At 35.1% G+C, this 20,635-nt stretch overlaps 1 protein-coding gene across 1 annotated transcript in view; it reads left to right on the top strand.

The window, feature by feature from the left end:
• Positions 1-20,635, top strand: part of XPO4 (exportin 4) — a 79,668-nt gene that overhangs the window by 43,871 nt on the left and 15,162 nt on the right. The window contains exons 7-18 of the mRNA XM_074535233.1: positions 3,135-3,247; positions 5,656-5,813; positions 6,073-6,247; positions 9,698-9,874; positions 11,730-11,872; positions 11,988-12,133; positions 13,394-13,571; positions 14,914-15,073; positions 16,650-16,819; positions 17,760-17,934; positions 19,023-19,316; positions 20,227-20,407. Of these exons, the coding sequence (XP_074391334.1) occupies positions 3,135-3,247; positions 5,656-5,813; positions 6,073-6,247; positions 9,698-9,874; positions 11,730-11,872; positions 11,988-12,133; positions 13,394-13,571; positions 14,914-15,073; positions 16,650-16,819; positions 17,760-17,934; positions 19,023-19,316; positions 20,227-20,407 (2,070 nt within the window). The remainder of the gene's footprint in view (positions 1-3,134; positions 3,248-5,655; positions 5,814-6,072; positions 6,248-9,697; positions 9,875-11,729; positions 11,873-11,987; positions 12,134-13,393; positions 13,572-14,913; positions 15,074-16,649; positions 16,820-17,759; positions 17,935-19,022; positions 19,317-20,226; positions 20,408-20,635) is intronic.

Genomic DNA, 20,635 nt, shown 5'->3' with positions numbered 1-20,635 from the left:
AAGAACAAGCCTTGCCTCTCTCAGGAAAAAGATTGTGGGATTCATTATCAGATACTGAAATTTGTTGAAGCACTGAAGTAAAATATTATAATCCCTCATGACTACCTTCAGATATGAAATATTTTAATATTCATCTAAACCTATCAGTCCCTTCTTGAGACAGAGGCTAGTGAGTGAGAGGAAAACTACACATTTGTTGGGGTTTTTTTCATGGTTTTCATGTTCCTCCATGAAGCACATAAAACCTCATACTTGTTTAAAACTAAAATTAGTTTTTAAATTAAAAAATCATTACTTTGAAAAAACTACTGTTATTTCTCCATGTCATGAAACAAAAGGAAGCATAGAGGTAATGTCTACATGCATAAATTGAGTCAAAGATAAAAGAAAATATCTTTTAACATTATGATTTTTTTGTCTACCTCTCTAGGCAGTAATAGCCAGCATATCGACCTTATCATCCATTAAGGTGTCTAATTATGTTTTTATGATTTTTAATGGAGTTCAGTTCACATCACTGAATAATCTGATTCATGCAGAAGATTCAAGTCTCTGAAGGAGTCAGTGTCCTAAGCCTTGCAAAATGGTTGAAACATTGACATACTTCTGGTAGCTGTTTGTTAGTCTGGATTTCCATATAATTCAAAGTGAATTTTATTAAAAGTTCATCATTCCTCAGTAGACCTGGGAATGTTACAAACGTTTGTATTATTACCAGAGGTGGTTTATAATTGTTTTTCATTCTGGACGCAAAAAAATCCCCAAACTCTCCAGAATGGCATAGTAGACTAATCTATGCTTATCATTTATCTGTAAGTCTAAATCATAAGCTTGAGTGCTTCGAAAAAAAAAAGTGTATTGCTCATTCTGTACTTTTTGTTTCTTTGTAAGTCTTGACAAGTAAATTAATTTTGGATAGTGAAGAGTACATTCGTACACCCATGTGTACATTACCCAGGAGGTAATTCAGTGCCATTTTTTCAGGTTCAGCATAACTAGACTGCTGTTGCAAAGACCAAACTGTAGCACAACTTAAGCTGTTATGTTTTGTGGCGGTAAGCATCTCCACAGCCAGTGTCTGCTAATGCTTGCATACATGTAATACATGCTGCAAAATGGCTGCAAGATCTCCATGATAGCTGGAGTCATATTTTGTGATGTTCAGTGAACAGATATTTCACCCCCAAATCTTCTGTTGTCAGATGTATCATCAGAATGTCAGCATGAGAAACAAGACTAAAAATAACAGGATAAGGCCTCTAAATAGTGAGTGTTGTTAAAATTGTGACAGCAAACAGTGCTTCTTTCATTCCATGTGAAAAGCATTTCGTAGCTGGTCCCCTCTGTAGACTCAACCTAACAAAGAGTAAATTTTTCACAGACTGATAATGTGTTTATAATTTTCTTCTGATAAAACATCCAAGCCAATAGCTTATTGAAGAGTCACAGCAAAGGACATTCTTGTCAGTAAGCAATTTCAAAGTACCGTTTTGACTAAGACATTCTAAATGGAAAGGAAAAAAGGCACAGCCTTATTTGCCAGATAAAATTAGTTTTAATTTAGAATATTACTCCTGATAGAGGATGCTTGCATGTGATAATTTCATGCACATATATTTTTTCTTTTTAATGGGTAGAACCAAAGCATATTTGATCAATTAAACTACATCAGTGTTTCAGATAGAAGTAAAGTAGAAAATTCTGTGGCACTTAGTTTTTCCCCATCTGAAGTAATGCAGATCTGGTTAGTTCAACACACATTGATAATGTTGAAAATCATGAATCTGCTTTTATTTTGCACTAATGTGAAAACCCCTGATTGTTCTTATGCCTTATAATGTGCTGACAGCAGTCCTGGGCACATACCCCTGGTGAAGGTCCGGTTGGTACTGTACTGTGGAAAAAGTCCCTTTATTTGGAATGTAGTTTTGCACAGTGTTGTTAGGAATTTTGTTTTGTGGCAGAACTCAGAAGACAAGTATAAATAAACTGAAATTGTGCATCCTGCTTTGTGACACAATTTTTCATATTAAAATACTTACTTGCTTTAAATATTCTTTCCCTTAAACAAAACACATCAAAGCTTAAAGGGTATTCTGTTTTTAATGATACCTTTGTAAATTTTATTTCATTCTAGACATAGAAATCGTTTCTTATACACCTTTTGTAGTACTGGATTACTTACACTACAAAAGGTAATGCTGTTCATCACCAGTAAGTAAATTATGTACAGCTGAACGTGCTGTTACTTACTCTGATGGTTGGGTTAGAAAGGGATCAAAGAGGATAATGTAGGGTTTAAGAAAGACAAATAAAACATTAGTAGTTGCTAAGTTAAAGCAGTTTTACTACTTGAAACGGATGGTGTCAAAAAGAGAAGTGCTTCCAAAAATTTGTAATTAAAACTGTTGTGTGATCAGACTGACAAATAATTGAACCTGTTTGTTTAAATGTTTTTTCTCATGTCTCCGTTTTTTCTGTACTAGAATATTGGCAGAATTTTGTAAATTAAGTTATGCCAAAATACATGGTGAGAGCTGAAATGAGTGCAGCAAAATGGTGTCTTTACAGCATGCACATTTTTCATGAGCGTCTCTTACAAACGTGTTGAATATGACAATGCCTTGTGCTTTTGTTCTTCTCAGTGTGATTAGAAAATGTAGATTCATGCAGGGCTAACATATCTGCATTGTGTGACACATATCTGGCTGTTTAGAAAAATAGGATATAGATTTCAATGAGCTATCTTTAGCTATGGTAAGACCTTTTTAAAAGCTGCCAGGAAAATTTTTTAGAAAATTATTTCCTATTTTGCATAAATTTTAACACCTGTTAATTGCGGTTGCTTTTTTCCCTTCTCGCAGTGTCACATTAGACACCCTGGTTATCAAAGTGATCGTATCGCTATGGTATGTCTCATAATTATGATCAAACTGTTATCTAACATTCCTGGAGCATTCTTTTTTTCAATACTTAATACCTTTTATTCCTTGGCCTCATGCATGAATTATGCTGTGTATGTGAAGAGGCTTAAAGTTTGTTTCCATTACATTCTTTCTGAATGGATCCTGTTGTATCTAGGATTTTTTTAAAGCCAAGTAGGAATGTTATTGTTGACCTTGACACCAGATAACTGGGCAGACATTATATAGCTATGTTTGAATCCTCACAAAATGTGATGCTAAAGCCAACAGAATCCTGGCGCGAGACCCTCCTGGACAGCAGAGTTATGGAGCTTTTCTTTACAGTAAGTTTCTTTCTTCAACTTTCATAGTCCAGACCACAGGGAAAGCAGCTCCTTCCTGTTCTAAAACTGTGTTGTCGGGCTCTTCCTTTTGCATCAGGTAGGATTGATTCTGTTCACTTCAGCTTGCTTATCTAAGCAGACAGAAGTATTGTCTTTTTCCTAGGGTACTGAATTTGTATTTTGCCTATTAATTGCTTTAAATTGGTCACCACTACCACTAGAAAAAAGTTTATAGTCATCTCAACTTTTATACATTTAATTCTTCTGGACATGTACTCATTAGACAAAAGCAAGCGCGATGAGCACTAGTAGAGTAGTGAATGTTTCAGATAAGGTGTAACGGCTCTCAGAAAATATCAAACGGGCACTGTGTGGTTGCTGATGTTAAAGCATTTGCTCAGCAGAACAGGTAAAAATAAATAATGTAATTGCAGTTTTCTAGCTACTTTAAGCATACAGAATTCTGCATCTCTCTCCTCAGCACGGAGGAAATCCACAAAGGTTAAAGTAGAGGAAGTTAGAAGGAATAAGGAAGAGGTGGTGTTGGGAAAGGGGAATGTAGTACTCAATTTCTGTAATGTAAAAGCCCCACAATGTTAAAAAGGGATAGAATTGTGTTGTTTTGTTTTTACAACTGTTGGGAGAAGTTTGTAATCATCGCTCAGCTAAGACTTACTGCAGCAGCAATATATATTGGCTTATAAATTCATTTGCTATGCAATTTGACTTAGGTTACGTCTCTTGGGATCTGAGAATTCAGCATTCTCAGGCTTTTTTTCACTTTTGCAAAGCAGAGAAATGTGCTCAAAACTTGGGCAAAGTTGTTATAAGACAATGTAAATGTAACTCTCCAGTGCTGCTTGACAGTATGTGTTTGGATACACGTCCTTACTTGATAGAATTTTTGATAAACCTAAATTTTTATTTTATTTTTTTGTTACGGCAAGTTTATCCAGCAGTTTTGAAAAGGTGAAAAAAAATCACTGGCAGAACTCTCAGCAGCTACACACAATCTGAACAGCTGTCTAGACTATCCAGACAGTTGCTACTGTCAGCTGTGAACCTCCACATGCAAATAACTTTTTGGCTTACATGTTAACCCTTCTTCTATGTTTAATAGTATGAAGTTGTCAGAGTTGCATATGTTTCCTTGATTGGTTTACAATTACTTATTTGTGATTAAAAAAAAAAAGATAATATGCAGATTTGCTTTAATACATTTGCATTTTGCTTAATAGTAACAAAGGCTTGCCTGTATTTTATTATTTTTGAATGAATGCTAGCCAGGGCAATGTGCTGTCAGTTCTGGTTTTAAATTCCTGATTTGCAGTGGTTGAGGCTTGCAATAGTAGTTGGGTGTTTGAGGTAATGTAAGTAAATTGTAGTAATTTTTATTCATTTATCCGATCTGAGAAATTTTAATAACCTTGCAAAAGTTGGCAGGATTGCTCGGTTAGAGCGAGAGCCTTCATTTCTAATCTCAGCCTCGTGTGGGACATATATTGGGAGGGATATTTCTGTTGCAGGGTTTATTTCTCCTGCTAGTTTGATCTTTCAGGGATTAACTGTGCAGCTAATCCAACTAGTTATCAGTTGGGTGAACTTGCAACTATAACACCACAGAAAAGTGCTTAGTGTTTTAACTGTACTTTTTGAAATAATATTGCTGAAATGATTTAAATTTCACTTTACTTTGAAAAAGCTACTTCATATTCTTTTGTTTATTTATTCAATGTCTTCTGTGAAAAAATAGGCATGAGCCTAAAAAAATTCTTTAAATCCCTACTTGACTGATTAAAATAAGTATATGAGAATATGTTTACTGAAGTAGTTAAGATTCAAATCTAGAAAGTCTCAACAGTAGAAATAATGACATAACAGTTTGCACAAATGCAGGAAGATTACTGTTGGCCTTGTATAATATAAGGGTGTTGCCAAGGAAGTGATGCATTCATTTTTGTACATGTCTTCAGTGTTTACTTCTGCTAAAGAAGCATCTATATAATCTTGATTGAACTTGTTGACTAACTTTAGCAAGACTCTATAGCCTAGGCATAGTTAGCATAATAGAGATGACTGTCATTATTGCTGTTTTTAGAAGGAGCAGCATGTCTGACTGGCTGGCATCTGTTTCACTCTTTAAGACATAACATTCAATAGACAGTTCAATTTTCAACATGTAGGTGAGCCTTAACTAAATGTTAGTTTCAGTGCTCGAGATTGTGTGAGCTGAGTCACGATCTTGACGTTTGCCATGGTTTAGGGAGTTGCAGAAACTCTTGTATTTCAGACTGAGTGGAAGTTATAGTAAGCTTTTTTTGGTGTGTGCTCTTTTGGATTGAGAGCCATGTGACTGTTGTAAGAACACCCTGTTTTCATGTATTATTAACTACCTCACTTCCTGAAAGGTACATCGAAAAATCAGAGAAGATACAGATATGGCCCAAGATTCATTACAGTGCCTGGCACAGCTGGCGTCTTTGCATGGGCCAGTCTTTCCTGATGAAGGTTCTCAAGTTGATTACCTGGCACACTTCATTGAGGGATTACTGAATACTATCAATGGGTATGTATGCCTGCTCTCTGAATTTAGATGGCATCTTTTAATCTTTAGTTTGGACTGTAGCATATCTGTGTGGAGAAGTGGTATGGCTTGCTTATTTCTGGACGTAATTTGTGCTTGCTGTTGGATTGCTTAAATTGAGAAAGGGCAGATTAAAGTAGGTGGTGCTTATTATGAAATAGATTTATTGAAAATGTATCAACAAAACCAATTCCCTTTTGTAATTTTCTTAATGGCAAAAAACTGCTATTTCTATCTATAGAATTGAAATAGAAGACTCTGAAGCAGTGGGAATTTCCAGTATTATCAGCAATCTGATAACTGTATTTCCTCGCAATATTTTAACGGCCATTCCAAATGAACTTTTCTCTTCATTTGTTAACTGCCTCGCACACCTCACCTGTTCTTTTGGAAGAAGTGCTGCCTTGGAAGAAGTGGTAAGTAGCTGCTCTCAAAAAAAGTGGGTAGCCTTTTTCACTTCTATTTGTGATAAGCATAAGTGACATGAGAATTTGGCTATTTTGTTAATAACTGTTGTCAATTCAGTGGTTTTGTCCTAGATATTTCTACAATCACATACAAGAGGATTTTCTTTTTATTTCACACAATGTAATGAACATAAATACACACTGTATGCATCTTTCCAACTGCATTTTGATTTAAAGTGCATCTTAATTTTTTAAGTGAATGAATTAATTTAAAATTTTAAAGTCTGAAAGTATTGCTGACTTGCTGTTTTAGATAACAAACAAGTTGCAGTTCTGAAAGTTTAAAATGACTGCACGAACATATGGACAGACTGAAACTTAAGTGCTGCCTAGAGTTCTGAGTAAGGAGTTTCTGATTTAAGTGAGTGTAGCCATTAAGATCTGTTGTTAACATCAAACATCTTAAGCTGTTGAGATCATACCTTCATTGCTGACACAATTCAAATGGTGTTTGTGCATACAAATCTAGCACAGGAATTAAAAAGATTTTTTTCTTTGAAACTTTGGTTGCAACATGAAAGAGCAGTTGGAATCACCCAAGTGTTCTGCTCCTAAAAGTTGCATTAAAAATGAATCTACCAAGGCCACATAGTTTAAGGAAAATAACGTAAGAATTAAAGTAAATAATCTTGCACTTCAACTATATTTATGTGCAGTGGCTATAGATTTAAAATGAGACTATCAAGATACTAAAAAAGATTTCCCCACTATCATGAGAAAGGATGATTTTCTTTGTTTTGACAGTTTGGTGTAGTGACAGAATGAGTTTGAAAATAGTTATAGAAGTATTTGGTTACAAAGTTGATGGATGTGTTTCTTTACCAGAGAGTGCAGGTGTATTAATTAGCATTCATTGCAGAGCATTAGATCATGTCTTTGCTCCAAAGTTAAAATTCATTATATTTGGCCCAGTGCTCACTTAAACTTTTCCTTTTTTCATTTCTTAATCAGAAAATCAGTGTTTAAATTTAAAATCTAAAATAAAGCTCCTTTGCAAACTTCATTGGTCAAAATTTGTGTGCTTTTGAGATTTTCTAGTAGAATATTGAATACTTATTCCAGTGTTCACCAGTACATTTAGAAATGCTCCTGAAGCCTTTATAAGATCCATCAAAACCATAGACAGCTGTCCTTTAAATTCAAAGGAACTAAAGGGATGTTGTTTCTTCAGTTAGCACCTTGTTACTTGAGAAATGGAAAATGCAATCATGTTTAATGAAAATAGTGCTCAACAAGATGCATTTAAAACAATCTCTCAGCAACAGCTTACACGAGATTGTACCACTGTCTGGTGCAATAATACCATGTGCTGTGCCTATAGAAGTACTACTTTGCATCCCTGAAAACAATCTTTTGGCTTAGGAATGTCCTGGCCGTGGCTAATGTGTTCCCCAAGTTTCTTTTAGAATGCATGCAGTGATGCTTTCTGTGAGCTCATGTGCTGTTAGTGAAGAGTATGAACAGGATGTTGGATAAAAAGTCCAATAAAAGTGTCATCAAAGGCGTGTTTTTCTCAAAACCAATATTAATGTACTGTTCTTGTTTCATGATACTTTTTCAAATATCATGTGGTAGCAGAGATCATTCTGAATTTGGTCCCCTCTGCTGTACTTCCAGCTCTTTGCAGCTTGTTATTGCCGAACAAACTTTTAAAGTGTTTCTACTTAAAGGGTCAGCAAACTAGGAAGGAAGACGGACCAAATTTCTTTTTATTTCACAGACAGGAAATTAAGAGGAATTAAGCATCTTTGCTTTACATTTACTGGGTTTGTCTTGCTTCTCTTGAAGATCTGAGTTTTGATCCATGAGAATGATTCAGCTCCCAGTCTACAGCATGGCACTTTGCCTGTATGACATCTTTAGTAGCCCTGCAGTAGCTAATCTGAAATAAGAATTGGGATGTTTTAGTAAGGTTTCTTCAGGACCAGATTGGTTCAATGTGGATAAAATCTTTCTACTGTTTGGGCATTTATTTTATGGATGCACTTATTAGTCCTAGATTTCTTACGAGAATATCTCTAAGTGTAGAAATAATTTTTCTTCATGGCAATAATTTCTTTATTACCTTTTCAAATAAATGAATTGGCTATATTTAATGGTATTTTGTTCTTCATAAAAACATGTCTGTTTAATTGTTAATACTCTCAATTATTAAAAAATATTAAAAGTCATATATGTAAGTTATAGATGTAAATATATTACATACATGTCACAATACTTCAGGACTAAATGACTATCAATAAATTTTTGTGTCTTTAGCTAAGTTTTCAAAAGGTATGTTGGGGTGTCTTTCCTAAATTTATGACTTAAATTAGCGTTGAATTTTGCCTCTCTCCTTGTCACCTTCAGGTTTTGTTTTCACAATTGTGTCAGTATGTCCCATATTTTAACTTCTGCAAATATGACAACTTTGCAGTTACAAAAGGATGCCGTGAAGCTATCTTGGAATACTTCCAATGTGATATCAGTTTTTCCTCTTAATCAGTCATCCAGCCAGTGTTTTCTTTTCCTTGCCTGTTCATCCAGCCATGTTTGTATCTTCACTGGAAGTCAGGAATTCTTGTGTCTGGAGCATAATTAAGACCTTAATATCCATTGTACTAACCATCGCTATCTCAGGGTAACGTCCATGAGCCATCCTGTTGGTTAAAACTTGAGAAGACAACATCTTAGTAGGATGTTTATCTGTACAGTCACACTGAAGTTTTTTGAAGTTGGATGTATTTACAAACATTCAATTTTGCATCAAAACAAAAAGTTGAGAGCTACATTAAAAATACTTTTTAAAATAAATGGCCACTTTGGCCAATGCTTTTTGGATTCTTTCATTTGCCTGCAGCTCTGGACTTTGTTTTTGAGAGAAGTTATTTCCTTTGGCAACTTATGTGCTATGTAGAAGCGCATGAATAATTAAAAAGAAGAAGCATCTGTTGAAATGCACTGAGTAATTAAAGCTGCAGGCTTATTCTGTTCTAATTCATTGGGTTTTGGATTGTTCATAGAATGAGAAGTTGGGATTCATCATCAAAACTGGCTACCTGTAATAAGGTTTCTTGAACACTTATAATCTTGCAGTGATTTCCCCTGGAATCATTGTTTTTTCTCTCTCTTTATTTCAGAGATAGTGGAATACCTGTAAATCTATATGCAACATCAGATGAAGAGAAATAGCTAAACACATTGACAGGTTTTTAAAGCCTAGCAGGCATGAAAGCTGCAATGACCTTTTTGATGCTTTGCTTCAGTTAATTTTGATATTTTCTGAGCTATCCTTAGATACTATTTTATTTGTTTGTTTCAACAGTAGAAGAACATCCGTAAAATAATGATAAATATGTTTCTCTGGTTTAGCTATTTAGTAATAAGATTTTTTATTTGTTTATTTTTCATCTCTTGCAGCTTGACAAAGATGACATGGTATATATGGAGGCATATGATAAGTTACTGGAATCTTGGCTTACTTTGGTCCAAGATGACAAACATTTCCATAAAGGTTTCTTTACCCAACATGCTGTTCAAGTCTTTAATTCCTACATTCAGTGCCATCTAGCTGCTCCTGATGGCACAAGGAATTTGGTAAGCCTTCACAGTAGCAGTTTTGGATGATAACATACAGTAACTGTCCCGTGTCTTTTGGTGTCTGTGTATTCTGTAGCTCAAGGCAGCTAGTATAGAATTGCCATTTATGATTTCAGGAATGAAAAAAAATGCTGAACTTGTTACTCAGTTGTGATTTCCCAGTTCATTTATCTCATTCTGGAGGGAGGCTAAAGTAATGTAAAGTTGGAAATCACTTTTAAAAAAAGGGAGAAAAGTAAACCTATAACTCAGATCAATGTGTATCTTGTTCTTTCCACGGATACCGTGACTAAATTTTTGACCTTCCTTCTGAATTAGAATTTTAGTTAAAATTCTCAGTGAAATTGGGGGCCTTCTTTATGATTGTTGCCTCCCATGCACTATCTTCAAAATATAACTGACATGCATAAATATCTGAAAAAAATGTAGACTGACTGCACTCAAAGTGGAAGAAACATGGAATATATGTTCTTTTTGGATAAAATAAATTCCCAGTTGAGTTTTTGAACAGTTGACTGTCTAGAGAAAATTTACAAGTATAAGAAGTATCTCTTGAACCATTGGAAAAGAAAGATGATTTGTCCATTTGCCAGGAATCTGGATCTTACTAAAATAGATTCCTATACCGACAGTTGGATGTGAATGTTGGATGAATTAGTTATTGCACAGATTCAATTCAATAACTGTATAAAATCTCTCTTTAATTTGAAGCTGAGCAAAGATCTCAGAGGTACCTTATTCTGAAAAGCACTATGTAAAACATAATTCTGCTATCTCAATATGTAACAGATGGTAATAACAGTGCCAAAACTGAGAGAAATATTTCACAAGAGAGCTTTGAATTCATATCAGGCGGTCTTGACATAACTTGTGTACTCAGGTTGATTCATGTCATTCTGTGAGATAAGTCATTTATCCCATGGGTAACCTTTAAAAGCCACAGCTGGCATTTTAGAATGCTTCTTGTTCTCTATCAAAGCAGCAACAGGAACTTTCAGTGTCTGCTTTGAGAGCAGAGGCTCACCCTTCAATAAACAGCTGCAGCTTTGAAGTTGCCAAAAGAGAATGATTTGCTGGGTTACGTAAAGAAAAGATGAACTAAAAGCACTTTGCATAAGGAGTGGATTCAGTTTTCCAGGGCCTCTATAGAAACAAAGTTGACTGATGGCTTTCTCCACCTCCTGTATTTTACTTAGTTACTTGCATAAATTTTATGATTAATAGATAAGAAAGAAACACTTTTCATATTTATAATTGGTTTCTGCATATCATGGTTCATCTCTTCAAGGAATAAGATCTGGTTATAATTTAAATAGTTTTATAATGCAACCAAGATAAGCTTTGAGAAATTGAACAGTGCAGCTCCTGCATCAGCAAGAAAGAAAACTGAGATCATCAAGATTATTAGTCTGCTGTTTTCTGAGCTTATAGCATTTACTTTTAATGTACTTTTTAAAAAATTTAGTGATACTTTTTAAACTACTATTTCCTCTCAAACAGTAGATTAGGGAAAAACTTAATTGAAAGGGCTAACATTCATTTAATAATGAAAGATACTGCCTATTATGTGATTTGTGTAAGATCTCAGACAACTGAGAACTATTTAAATGTTAGCAAATTAACTGAATGTGGCATTTTGGTAATGAGTTTGTGAAACGCTAATTTAAAAACAATATGAACCCGTGTTGACTCTTTTTAACTCCACTGCATCTAATTTAGTATAAGTCTGTTGTTCATAAGTGCAAATTGTCTTGCAAGAAAGAGCCAAAATAATGCAAAAAATTATGGCGATAATGAATTTAACAAGTATGACTTTAACTGGTTGCTTCTAATTTTGTTGAAATAACCAAAGACTGCCAATGGTGTGGCCTCTCGGGAAGAAGAAGAAATAAGTGAGCTGCAGGAAGATGACAGAGACCAGTTCTGTGACCAGTTGGCCAGCGTAGGCATGCTGGGGAGGATTGCTGCAGAGCACTGCATACCTCTTCTCACAAGGTAAGTACAGAAAAAATAGTCATGAATGCAAATCAATAAAGCAGTCACATAGGAAAAGCCTAGCTTTGCCAAAACAGTTTAAAAACAGTAAAGCTACTTTGTTATTTGTCCACAGTTTGTTAGAAGACCGAGTGACAAGGCTCCATGGACAGTTGCAAAGACATCAGCAGCAGTTACTTGCCTCACCAGCATCAGGTTCAATTGACAATAAAGTGCTTGATGACCTGTATGAGGATATTCATTGGCTTATTTTAGTCACAGGTTAGTGAACAGCTTTAAATAGTACTTACTCTGGTAGTTTTGTTGCAACTGGAACACCTCAGGGAAAAAAGAAATCAACTACTCTCCATTGACTATACATTTTATCCCTTACAATGCTTTCATCTTGTATACAGGAGTTGCAAAGTCCTTGTTTTACTAGCATCTGCCTTGAGTAACAGGAATATTATCTCTAATGATTACCTCATGTAAAGGTTCCATCAATGTCTGTTGGAAATTTCTGCAACTAATTTTGTTATAGATGTTTGAGTTGTGTTATCTGTCAACTTATTCAAGAAATTAGTCTGCTCATGGTATCAGTGGCTGGGAGCACGTGACTTTATAAGGGAGCCAACATAAGGTCAGGGTAATGGTGACAGAGAATCATGTAAGTTCTAGACTTTCTCAGTGTTGATGATCCATGACCCACTATTTTGTTAAGTTTCAGGGAATTTAGAGCCTTTTTGGGTTTGATTTTTAGATGATGATATTTTACTTAAATTTGCAAATGTAGTAACAACTAAATCTGTACTTTGCTTGGAGAAGTGTATAATGTATGAAATATTTGTGGGACGTTTTTTAAGATCTGGTGTTTCAGTTGCTCTCAGAGGTTGACATGAATGTGTTTATAATATTTTTGTAACACTGAGATGGAGTTTGTAGCTCACAGATGGTTTTGAGATCAGATATTGAAAACTGCAATTAAAGCTGGAATTAATATTTTCTAGATGCCACAGTATTGTATGAAAACCCATGCTTCAACTGATCTGAAGTTGCTAGGCAAGGAAAACTGTGTTACAGCACAGGTACTTGAAGTCTGAAAGACTCTCACAGATTTAAGATGTTAGCAAAACAAAAGTCCCAAATTATATGGACTCAGCACAGAAATTGTAAAACAAGACTTTTTTTACCACATAGCAGAGGAAGAAAAAAAAGACAACAAAATGCTGGTTTGTCCTTCCCCCAAGTAGATGAATTGACTGTAGTGCTTTTACATGAGGCAAAATTTCTCTTTTTTATTGGTTTTTAAATTGGTGGTTTCTTTTTCCAGTCTTGGTTTCTTGTCACTTGAGTTTTTTTCCTACTGAATGGCTTTAAGGATTCTAATTAACTTTTATGCATTTAAGCAGTGTTAGTCAGGGTCTGTACAAACATTTGGTTGTGGTGTGATGTCTGAAGTTAAGCCTATGGATTCTTTAATCAGAAAGCCATAAGTTAACCTAGGGTAGAAAGTTGTGATCACTCTTTCTTTTTTAATGTAAGGCTACCTCTTGGCTAATGATACTCAGGGAGAGACTCCGCTAATACCTCCAGAAGTGATGGAATATTCCATTAAACATTCAGCTGAGGTTGACATCAATACAACACTTCAGATTCTGGGATCTCCAGGAGAAAAGGCCTCTTCCATCCCAGGGTACAACAGAACTGATTCTGTAATTAGGTAAGGATGCATCTTGTACTATTAATTGTGTTAAATGCTTTTTCAGAGAAAAAAAATCCCTAGAATGTTTAGTAGACTCCTGTGCATGTGAAAAGTAAGCAATATGTAAACACTGAACATTGAAAAAGGAAAGATTGACCTAATAGTCCTTACAAGCATCATAAGCCAAAGTCTTGGGAATTTACAGAAATGTTTTTTGTATTTCTACTGAAAACCCATCTTTGATCTATTTTTTTACAGAAAATCCCTAAAGTTACTGAAGTAAAAAAAGTTGGCAGATCAAAATCTTTACATAATATATATTCTAAAATTCTTCAGCACATATACAGCTTAAGCAAATGCTCTCCATAACATGAGTGAGCTTCTCTACTTTGAATATGAGTTACTGCCCAAGCTTGGCAGTAGCAGCAAATTTGATCCTCAGAGCATGAGGAATTGTTGTCAGTTATGTACAGACATCACTGTCAGCCTATTAAAGAAGCAGGAGAGATTTCCCTTCTCCTTTTGCAAGAAGGCTGATGCTCACAAAGGACTCCTCAATTTGGATCCTCACACTACAGAAGATTGCGTTCCATCTTAAATTGACATGGAGGAGTCTTCACCTAAGATTAGTTGTTGCCTTCATTAAATGTTTTCTTCTGGGAAGAAGGTAGAAAAAGTGGACCTTCATTAGCAATGATGTATGTGCCTAGTGGTTAGAAGGTTGAACACTGCTCACTTATACTACTGGCCACTTCAAGAAGTGACCACCAAACAGGATTTCTTGATGCAGTGTCTCAGTGGTGGGAATAAAACCAGATCAAAATAAGGAGAGATTTGAAGCCCTTTATGAATAACTCTGAAATGTCTTCAAGAAATAGTCTGCTGTCAGCTCCTACATTTCTTTTGCACAATCACATTCTTACAACATTGAATTGACATACTACAAGAGCTAGAGTTTAATGTAGTTTTATGGACTGATTGTATTAATGCAATCACCTCATGATTTACTACTTCAGACTATTTCCCAGCTATGAACAAGAGAAAAATAACTGGTCATTTCTGTATTTGTTTTTTAGTATGTGTCACCCTGCAAACACTGCACAATTAGAACCCTTTATTAAACTTCATAGTGCAAGGAACTTTTTGGAGGATATTTGCTCTAGTCTCTCTCTCTTACGCACACTCTCTCTCACTGTGCATTTCAAAACCAATAAATTCGTGTGCTTTTTACTTGATGAGCATTGAAGTGCTTTGTATTATTCTGATCCTTCTGTCATATTTTGTGAAAAAAGGAAAGTGGTTTTGGTAGTTGCATTGCTTCTCCAAAAACCACTCTGTGCATTGTATTTTAAATCTACAGGTTGTTATCTGCTATTTTAAGAGTGTCAGAAGTAGAATCTAGAGCAATAAGGGCAAATCTCACACACCTCCTGAGCCCCCAGATGGGCAAAGATATTGTATGGTTCCTCAAGCGCTGGGCAAAAACTTACCTCCTAGTAGATGAAAAGTTGTATGATCAGGTAAGGATATAACTTTTATGAATTTATTTGTGAGTATTAGCAATAATATCATCCCGTGAATATAGATGTCAGCGTAGCTATTTAAAAGTGCAATTTTAAATTATTTTTGTTGTTATATGGGTTGTGATTTATTTTGGAAATTGTTTGAAATTTGATGTTTTCTTTCATTTGCTAATTAGAAATTTAGCTTTTTGGGGGACTCTTGCACATTTTGCTGTAAATGTGATTTTTTTTTGGTAGCCATTGTCATATCAGAATAACATAGTACTCCTGGGCTGCACAGTGAGTGAAACTCACTGCAGTGATATTATAAATCATGACTGTCCATCAGATTTTACATTTCATCTCTAATACAGTGATTGCTCTTGATCGTGTTTCTGAGTTAGATATTTAACACCGTGACAAGGTAGTATACATTAGCTAATGTCATGCTACTTTCTCTCCTCATTCTCATTGTATATATCATGATTTCAACAGTGTGTTTTTTGTAAAGGGCAACTTCTTACTGTGCTTGGACAGCACTAATCATGATTAGAACTTGATCCTGATTTTGCTTATTGAACTAACTGTAATCCAGCTAGCTCACAGAGGCCCCCCATCCTGAGGAGATCCTGTTGGCTCTAATTTTTGAGAAATCTTCTCCTCCTCCCCTTTATTTCCACTATTGAAGCAACTAAGAATACTAATGCTTCAGGGGGCCTCTCCTTATCAGTAATAGGTATCACACAGACATGTAAATATTTGGAGTCGTACTATTCAGCTCATACATATAGCACAGCTAAGAATTCATAAAGGTACCGTTTGGGCAAGATCCATGTAAAAAACAATGTGGAGAAACAAAACAGAGTGTCTAGGAAATGCACACATTTAGTTTGTGTTGACATGTGAAAGTGATTGGAACTTCTATTTAAAGCTTATGCTCAGCCATGTATATGAGTTCTTAAAGGTAGAAGTGTTAGTGGTGTGCTAACAGGAAGCTCCTGCACAATTACTACCAAGTCTTTGGATTTCACTCTTGAGAAACTTTCTTTGAAGGTAGGAGAACAGGCAATTTCAAGGAAGCATATTTTAATGTGCCAGGACCAGAGTGTGACATGTTTCCTAAAAGATGTGTAGATCGAAGGAACCATCTGCAGAAAGCAGATGCAGATAAATTGAGGTGAAAATTAATTTTTTCAAGTTTCTATATAGATCAAGAATTAGTAGTAATTTTTACCACTGAATTTTGAGGAATTAGGTCTTAAATTCATGGAAACACTTTTGGGAGGTGATTTTGGGATCTTATTATTATTAAAGCTTTTGAACTTTCACTGGCCTTAAAAGCTAGATGTACTCAAGCCTTTTTTGTAAGGACGTTGCAACTTTTCTTTGTTTTAGCTGTTGTGCTTAAAATCACAAGATAAATTTGGCAAAGATTTTTCTCTTACAGGTATTCTTTGCCTTTGTCTATGTAACATTTGTGTCATTTAAGTAGAAAAGAAGTGACAGCCTGAAAAGAATTTGCTTACAATGATTGCCATACACTTTTGGGTTCTGGCTTCTGTAAAACTCACTCATTTTAATGCTTTTCTTATAGATAAGTCTGCCATTTAGTACAGCATTTGGTGCTGATACAGAGGGTTCCCAGTGGATTGTGGGTTACCTTTTAGAAAAAGTGATCAGTAACCTGGCAGTGTGGAGTTCAGAGCAGGACCTTGCAAATGATACTGTACAACTGCTAGTAACATTAGTGGAAAGGAGAGAGCGGTAAGTTGCTATACCTCTGGAAGTCAAAAAGTTTCTTTTGCTTCCTTTAAAGTTTTTCGGCCACAGTAATCCAGATATAGGGCACTTCATATTCATGCCTTTGTAAATTACTTTAGTAACATACTATAACTGCAAAAAAACACCACAAACTTGTCTGACAAGCTGAGGAGTGAGACCTGTATTTGACAAAACATCACCTAATTTTTATTACTGTTTAGAAGTGCACTCTCCTTCCCTACTTTTGTGTCTCACTCTTAAACAGTGAGAAAGGAAAACTCTCCTGGTCTCCACTCTTATTGCAAGGATTTTTATGTTGCTGTTAATTTTTTTTGATTAGGAGTTCAGATGCTGGCTAAGCCAGTATGAAATATGTTTATAAATCTAAATATTTTTTTTATTAAATATAGGATTTTGTGGATTCAGTCAAATTTCAATAAGTTTTCTTTGATATTGCAAACTGTGAAGCAGGAAGTTGTTGAATGCTTTATTTATGTCAATTGACATGCAATCATACATTCACGGTCTACTGAAAGACTGTTCGAAGTATGAGGATTTAAAATGCTTGAGGATTTTTCTTTCTAAAAAAATTAAACCCCACAGGAGCTAGTTTTGAAATAAATTGCTTATTTTATTATGAAGTAATGAGACTAAGCTTTTAATCCATGCAATATGTCCATTAACTCTTGTGTGTGTATGTGTGTAAAACTAAAGAACTTCCCTGCTTTTCTCCTGTATGGATTGATTTATTTTCAGAGTATATACTTTAGAAATCTGAGAGCTGAGGCATTAGTAAGATGAAAATCAAAAGGCAATTTAACCTCAGAATAAAGGAATTAAAAAAATATAGCAACAAAAAATTCTGGCAACTGCTAGAAACCTGATGTGCTCTGTTCATACAGTTTTGTGAAGTCTTTAATGAATTTTTTTTCTCCTCTTTTAGGGCAAACTTAGTTATTCAGTGTGAAAACTGGTGGAATTTAGCTAAACAGTTTGCAAGGCGAAGCCCTCCTCTTCACTATTTGTCTAGTTCTGTGCAGAGAACACTAATGAAAGCTTTAGTTCTAGGAGGTTTTGCTCATATGGATACAGAAACAAAGCAACAATACTGGACAGAGGTAAGCTATTTTGATACTTCTATTGCCTCCATATAAGCCAGTTAGTTTAGGGAATTTTATAGTGACACAAAATCAATTTGTATAACACGTTTTGATATTTAATACTGAAGATTTTTAAAATTATTCTCTGTTTGATGGTCAATACTTGTATCTCTTGTATCTAAATTGTATCTAAAATATCCCAACCGAAAATAAACCACTAATAATTAATTGAAGTATTTGTGAGACAGACAGTAGAGCAATGTGTTTGAAAAAGACTAATAGGGAAGATTAAAAATTTCCCTTGGACTGGGACATTTCTTCCTTTCATTTTAATTTTATGGTATTATGATTTATTCTGTTCTCACTTAATGATAATGACAGTAAGTAAAAAGCTGATGTGGAACATAATGAAGAGTCTTGACCAGCTCTTTGTGCCCTGGCACCATTAAAGCTCAGATATTTAATACCAGAAAGGCTGATGCTAGAAAGTAGCTGAAATGGCATCAGGAAGCATCATTTGACTTTGTGAAGCATTGACCTTCTGATAAAAACATGCTTTTATTGGCAGATCCCAAAATTAGAGATTTAAGGTAAATCTGCAATGCAGTGGAAGTATTGGGAAAAAATTGGGAAAAAAATCAACTATTTTTGTGGAAGTTTCTAAATTGAAAATACAGATGATGACAAAAGTGATTTTGCTATTGAGAATCTTAATGTGGCAAAGATAACTGTGAGCATTAATCTTAATGGTTTCATTAATAAGCTGTAACAATTTTTCCCCTCATGCTGAATTTGAAGGGAATAAAATGCTTTGAGCCAGAGAAAGTAATTGTCATTTGTTTAAACACTACAAAATTAGCTAAAATATTCATGGAGGTGCTCATTTTGACACCTGCCTGCAGGTCATGATGGACAGTGAGAGGCACTGCTCACTACCACTTCTGCTTGCATTAATGTGACAGATAATGACATAACTGAGCCATTGGAAACTGGAAGTGATTGCTTTTGGCATGGCAGTACAAGAACCAGTTTGCTAAGTGATTTAAACATCATATCTCATGTAATAGTATGCTCATCCTAATGTGACTTTTCTGGAAAATTTCAAGGTTCTTCAGCCACTTCAGCAGCGATTCTTGAATGTGATAAACCAGGAAAACTTTCAGCAGATCTGCCAGGAGGAGGAAGTGAAGCAGGAAATCACTGCTACATTAGAAGCACTCTGTGGCATTGCTGAGGCTACCCAGATTGATAATGTAGCAATTCTCTTCAATTTCCTAATGGACTTCCTTAATAATTGCATTGGATTAATGGAAGTATACAAAAACACACCAGAGACTGTTAATCTCATAATAGAAGTCTTTGTTGAAGTTGCACATAAACAAATTTGCTATCTTGGAGAGGTAAATTCAGCCGGGAGGGGAAGGCGGGGGGCAGAGTGTGTGTGCATGCTTGTAAATGTGTATACAGTGCTAGTCCTTAAACAAAATAAAATGTAGTGATTTTTATAGAGAGAAAGACTATATAGACACATCTGTTAAAGGATTCCCTTGTTTTAAAACATACACTTGCAAAGATTAAAAGCAGGACATTTAGACTGGGTTTTTTACTCATAAATTTAACCACAGTTCATCACTGGTCTAACTCTATGCATGGGTGGCAGAAGAAGACAGACTATGTTGTGTACTTTTTTGTAACAATATCAAACTTCTCTGAAGTCTACTCCAGGAGAATTGCAGTAGTATTCTATGGGGCAAATACTTACCACAGAGACACTGCTTTAGTGCTAGGCAATGCATTAATAGATCCCAAGAAGTTAACAGTTAAAATTCTGAGTTTGTGCATTGCACTTGCATCTTGCACTTAGCACTGTTGGCTAATTTTGTTTTCAAATTTGGAAGAGTTCTTGCCCATTCCAAACTGGGTATACACAAACAGTACACTGTTTGTGGCTCTAAATTTCTATATTTTAAAGTGTGTCCCAGAGGATTTTGTTGGTAATCTAGTTTGTGAGATTAGTGAGATATGTCAGTCTGTCCCAAACCAGTCTTGTCTGGATTTTTGTTAAGACTGAGCAATTCAGAAAATTAATCTTTTCCTTTTCCATCAGTATCACATCAATATATGGCTGTAAGTGTTCTTATTGTCTAAGGTGGCTGTTTCCTTGATGATTTTGTGTACAGTTGGTACAAAAGTGATCATACACTGAAATGAAAATCTTGAAGTATTGTCTACCAAGTAATGCCATCTTAAAACAAGATGTTTATCTTTTAGCATATGGAAGTTTTCTTATTATGTAACATTGTTTTATAGGCCAAAGCCATGAACTTGTATGAGGCCTGCCTAACTCTGCTCCAGGTATATTCCAAGAATAATCTAGGTCGACAACGGATAGATGTTACAGCAGAAGAAGACCAGTATCAGGATCTCCTTCTTATTATGGAGCTTCTCACCAATCTTCTGTCAAAGGAATTCATAGATTTCAGTGATACAGGTATTAAGGAATTGATAATTGATGAACTACATGTTGTTTTGTAAACTGTAAGAAGCATTCTGGGGCTTGTGTTCAGTCCATGTAAAGTAAAAGCTGAACTTTAGGCTTGACTAGGCCAGAATATGGAAATTGCTATTTTAAGTAGCAAAGAAGGACTTTTCACTATATTCTAACATCTGAAATTGTTATTGCTGTCATAAAATAAATTGTGGAGGTATGAAACAGCTT

This window comes from Zonotrichia albicollis, chromosome 2 (assembly GCF_047830755.1).
Source record: "Zonotrichia albicollis isolate bZonAlb1 chromosome 2, bZonAlb1.hap1, whole genome shotgun sequence".
NCBI lineage: Eukaryota > Metazoa > Chordata > Aves > Passeriformes > Passerellidae > Zonotrichia > Zonotrichia albicollis.
Note: the sequence above shows the minus strand (reverse complement) of the source record. Positions and strands in the feature narration are given on the sequence as shown.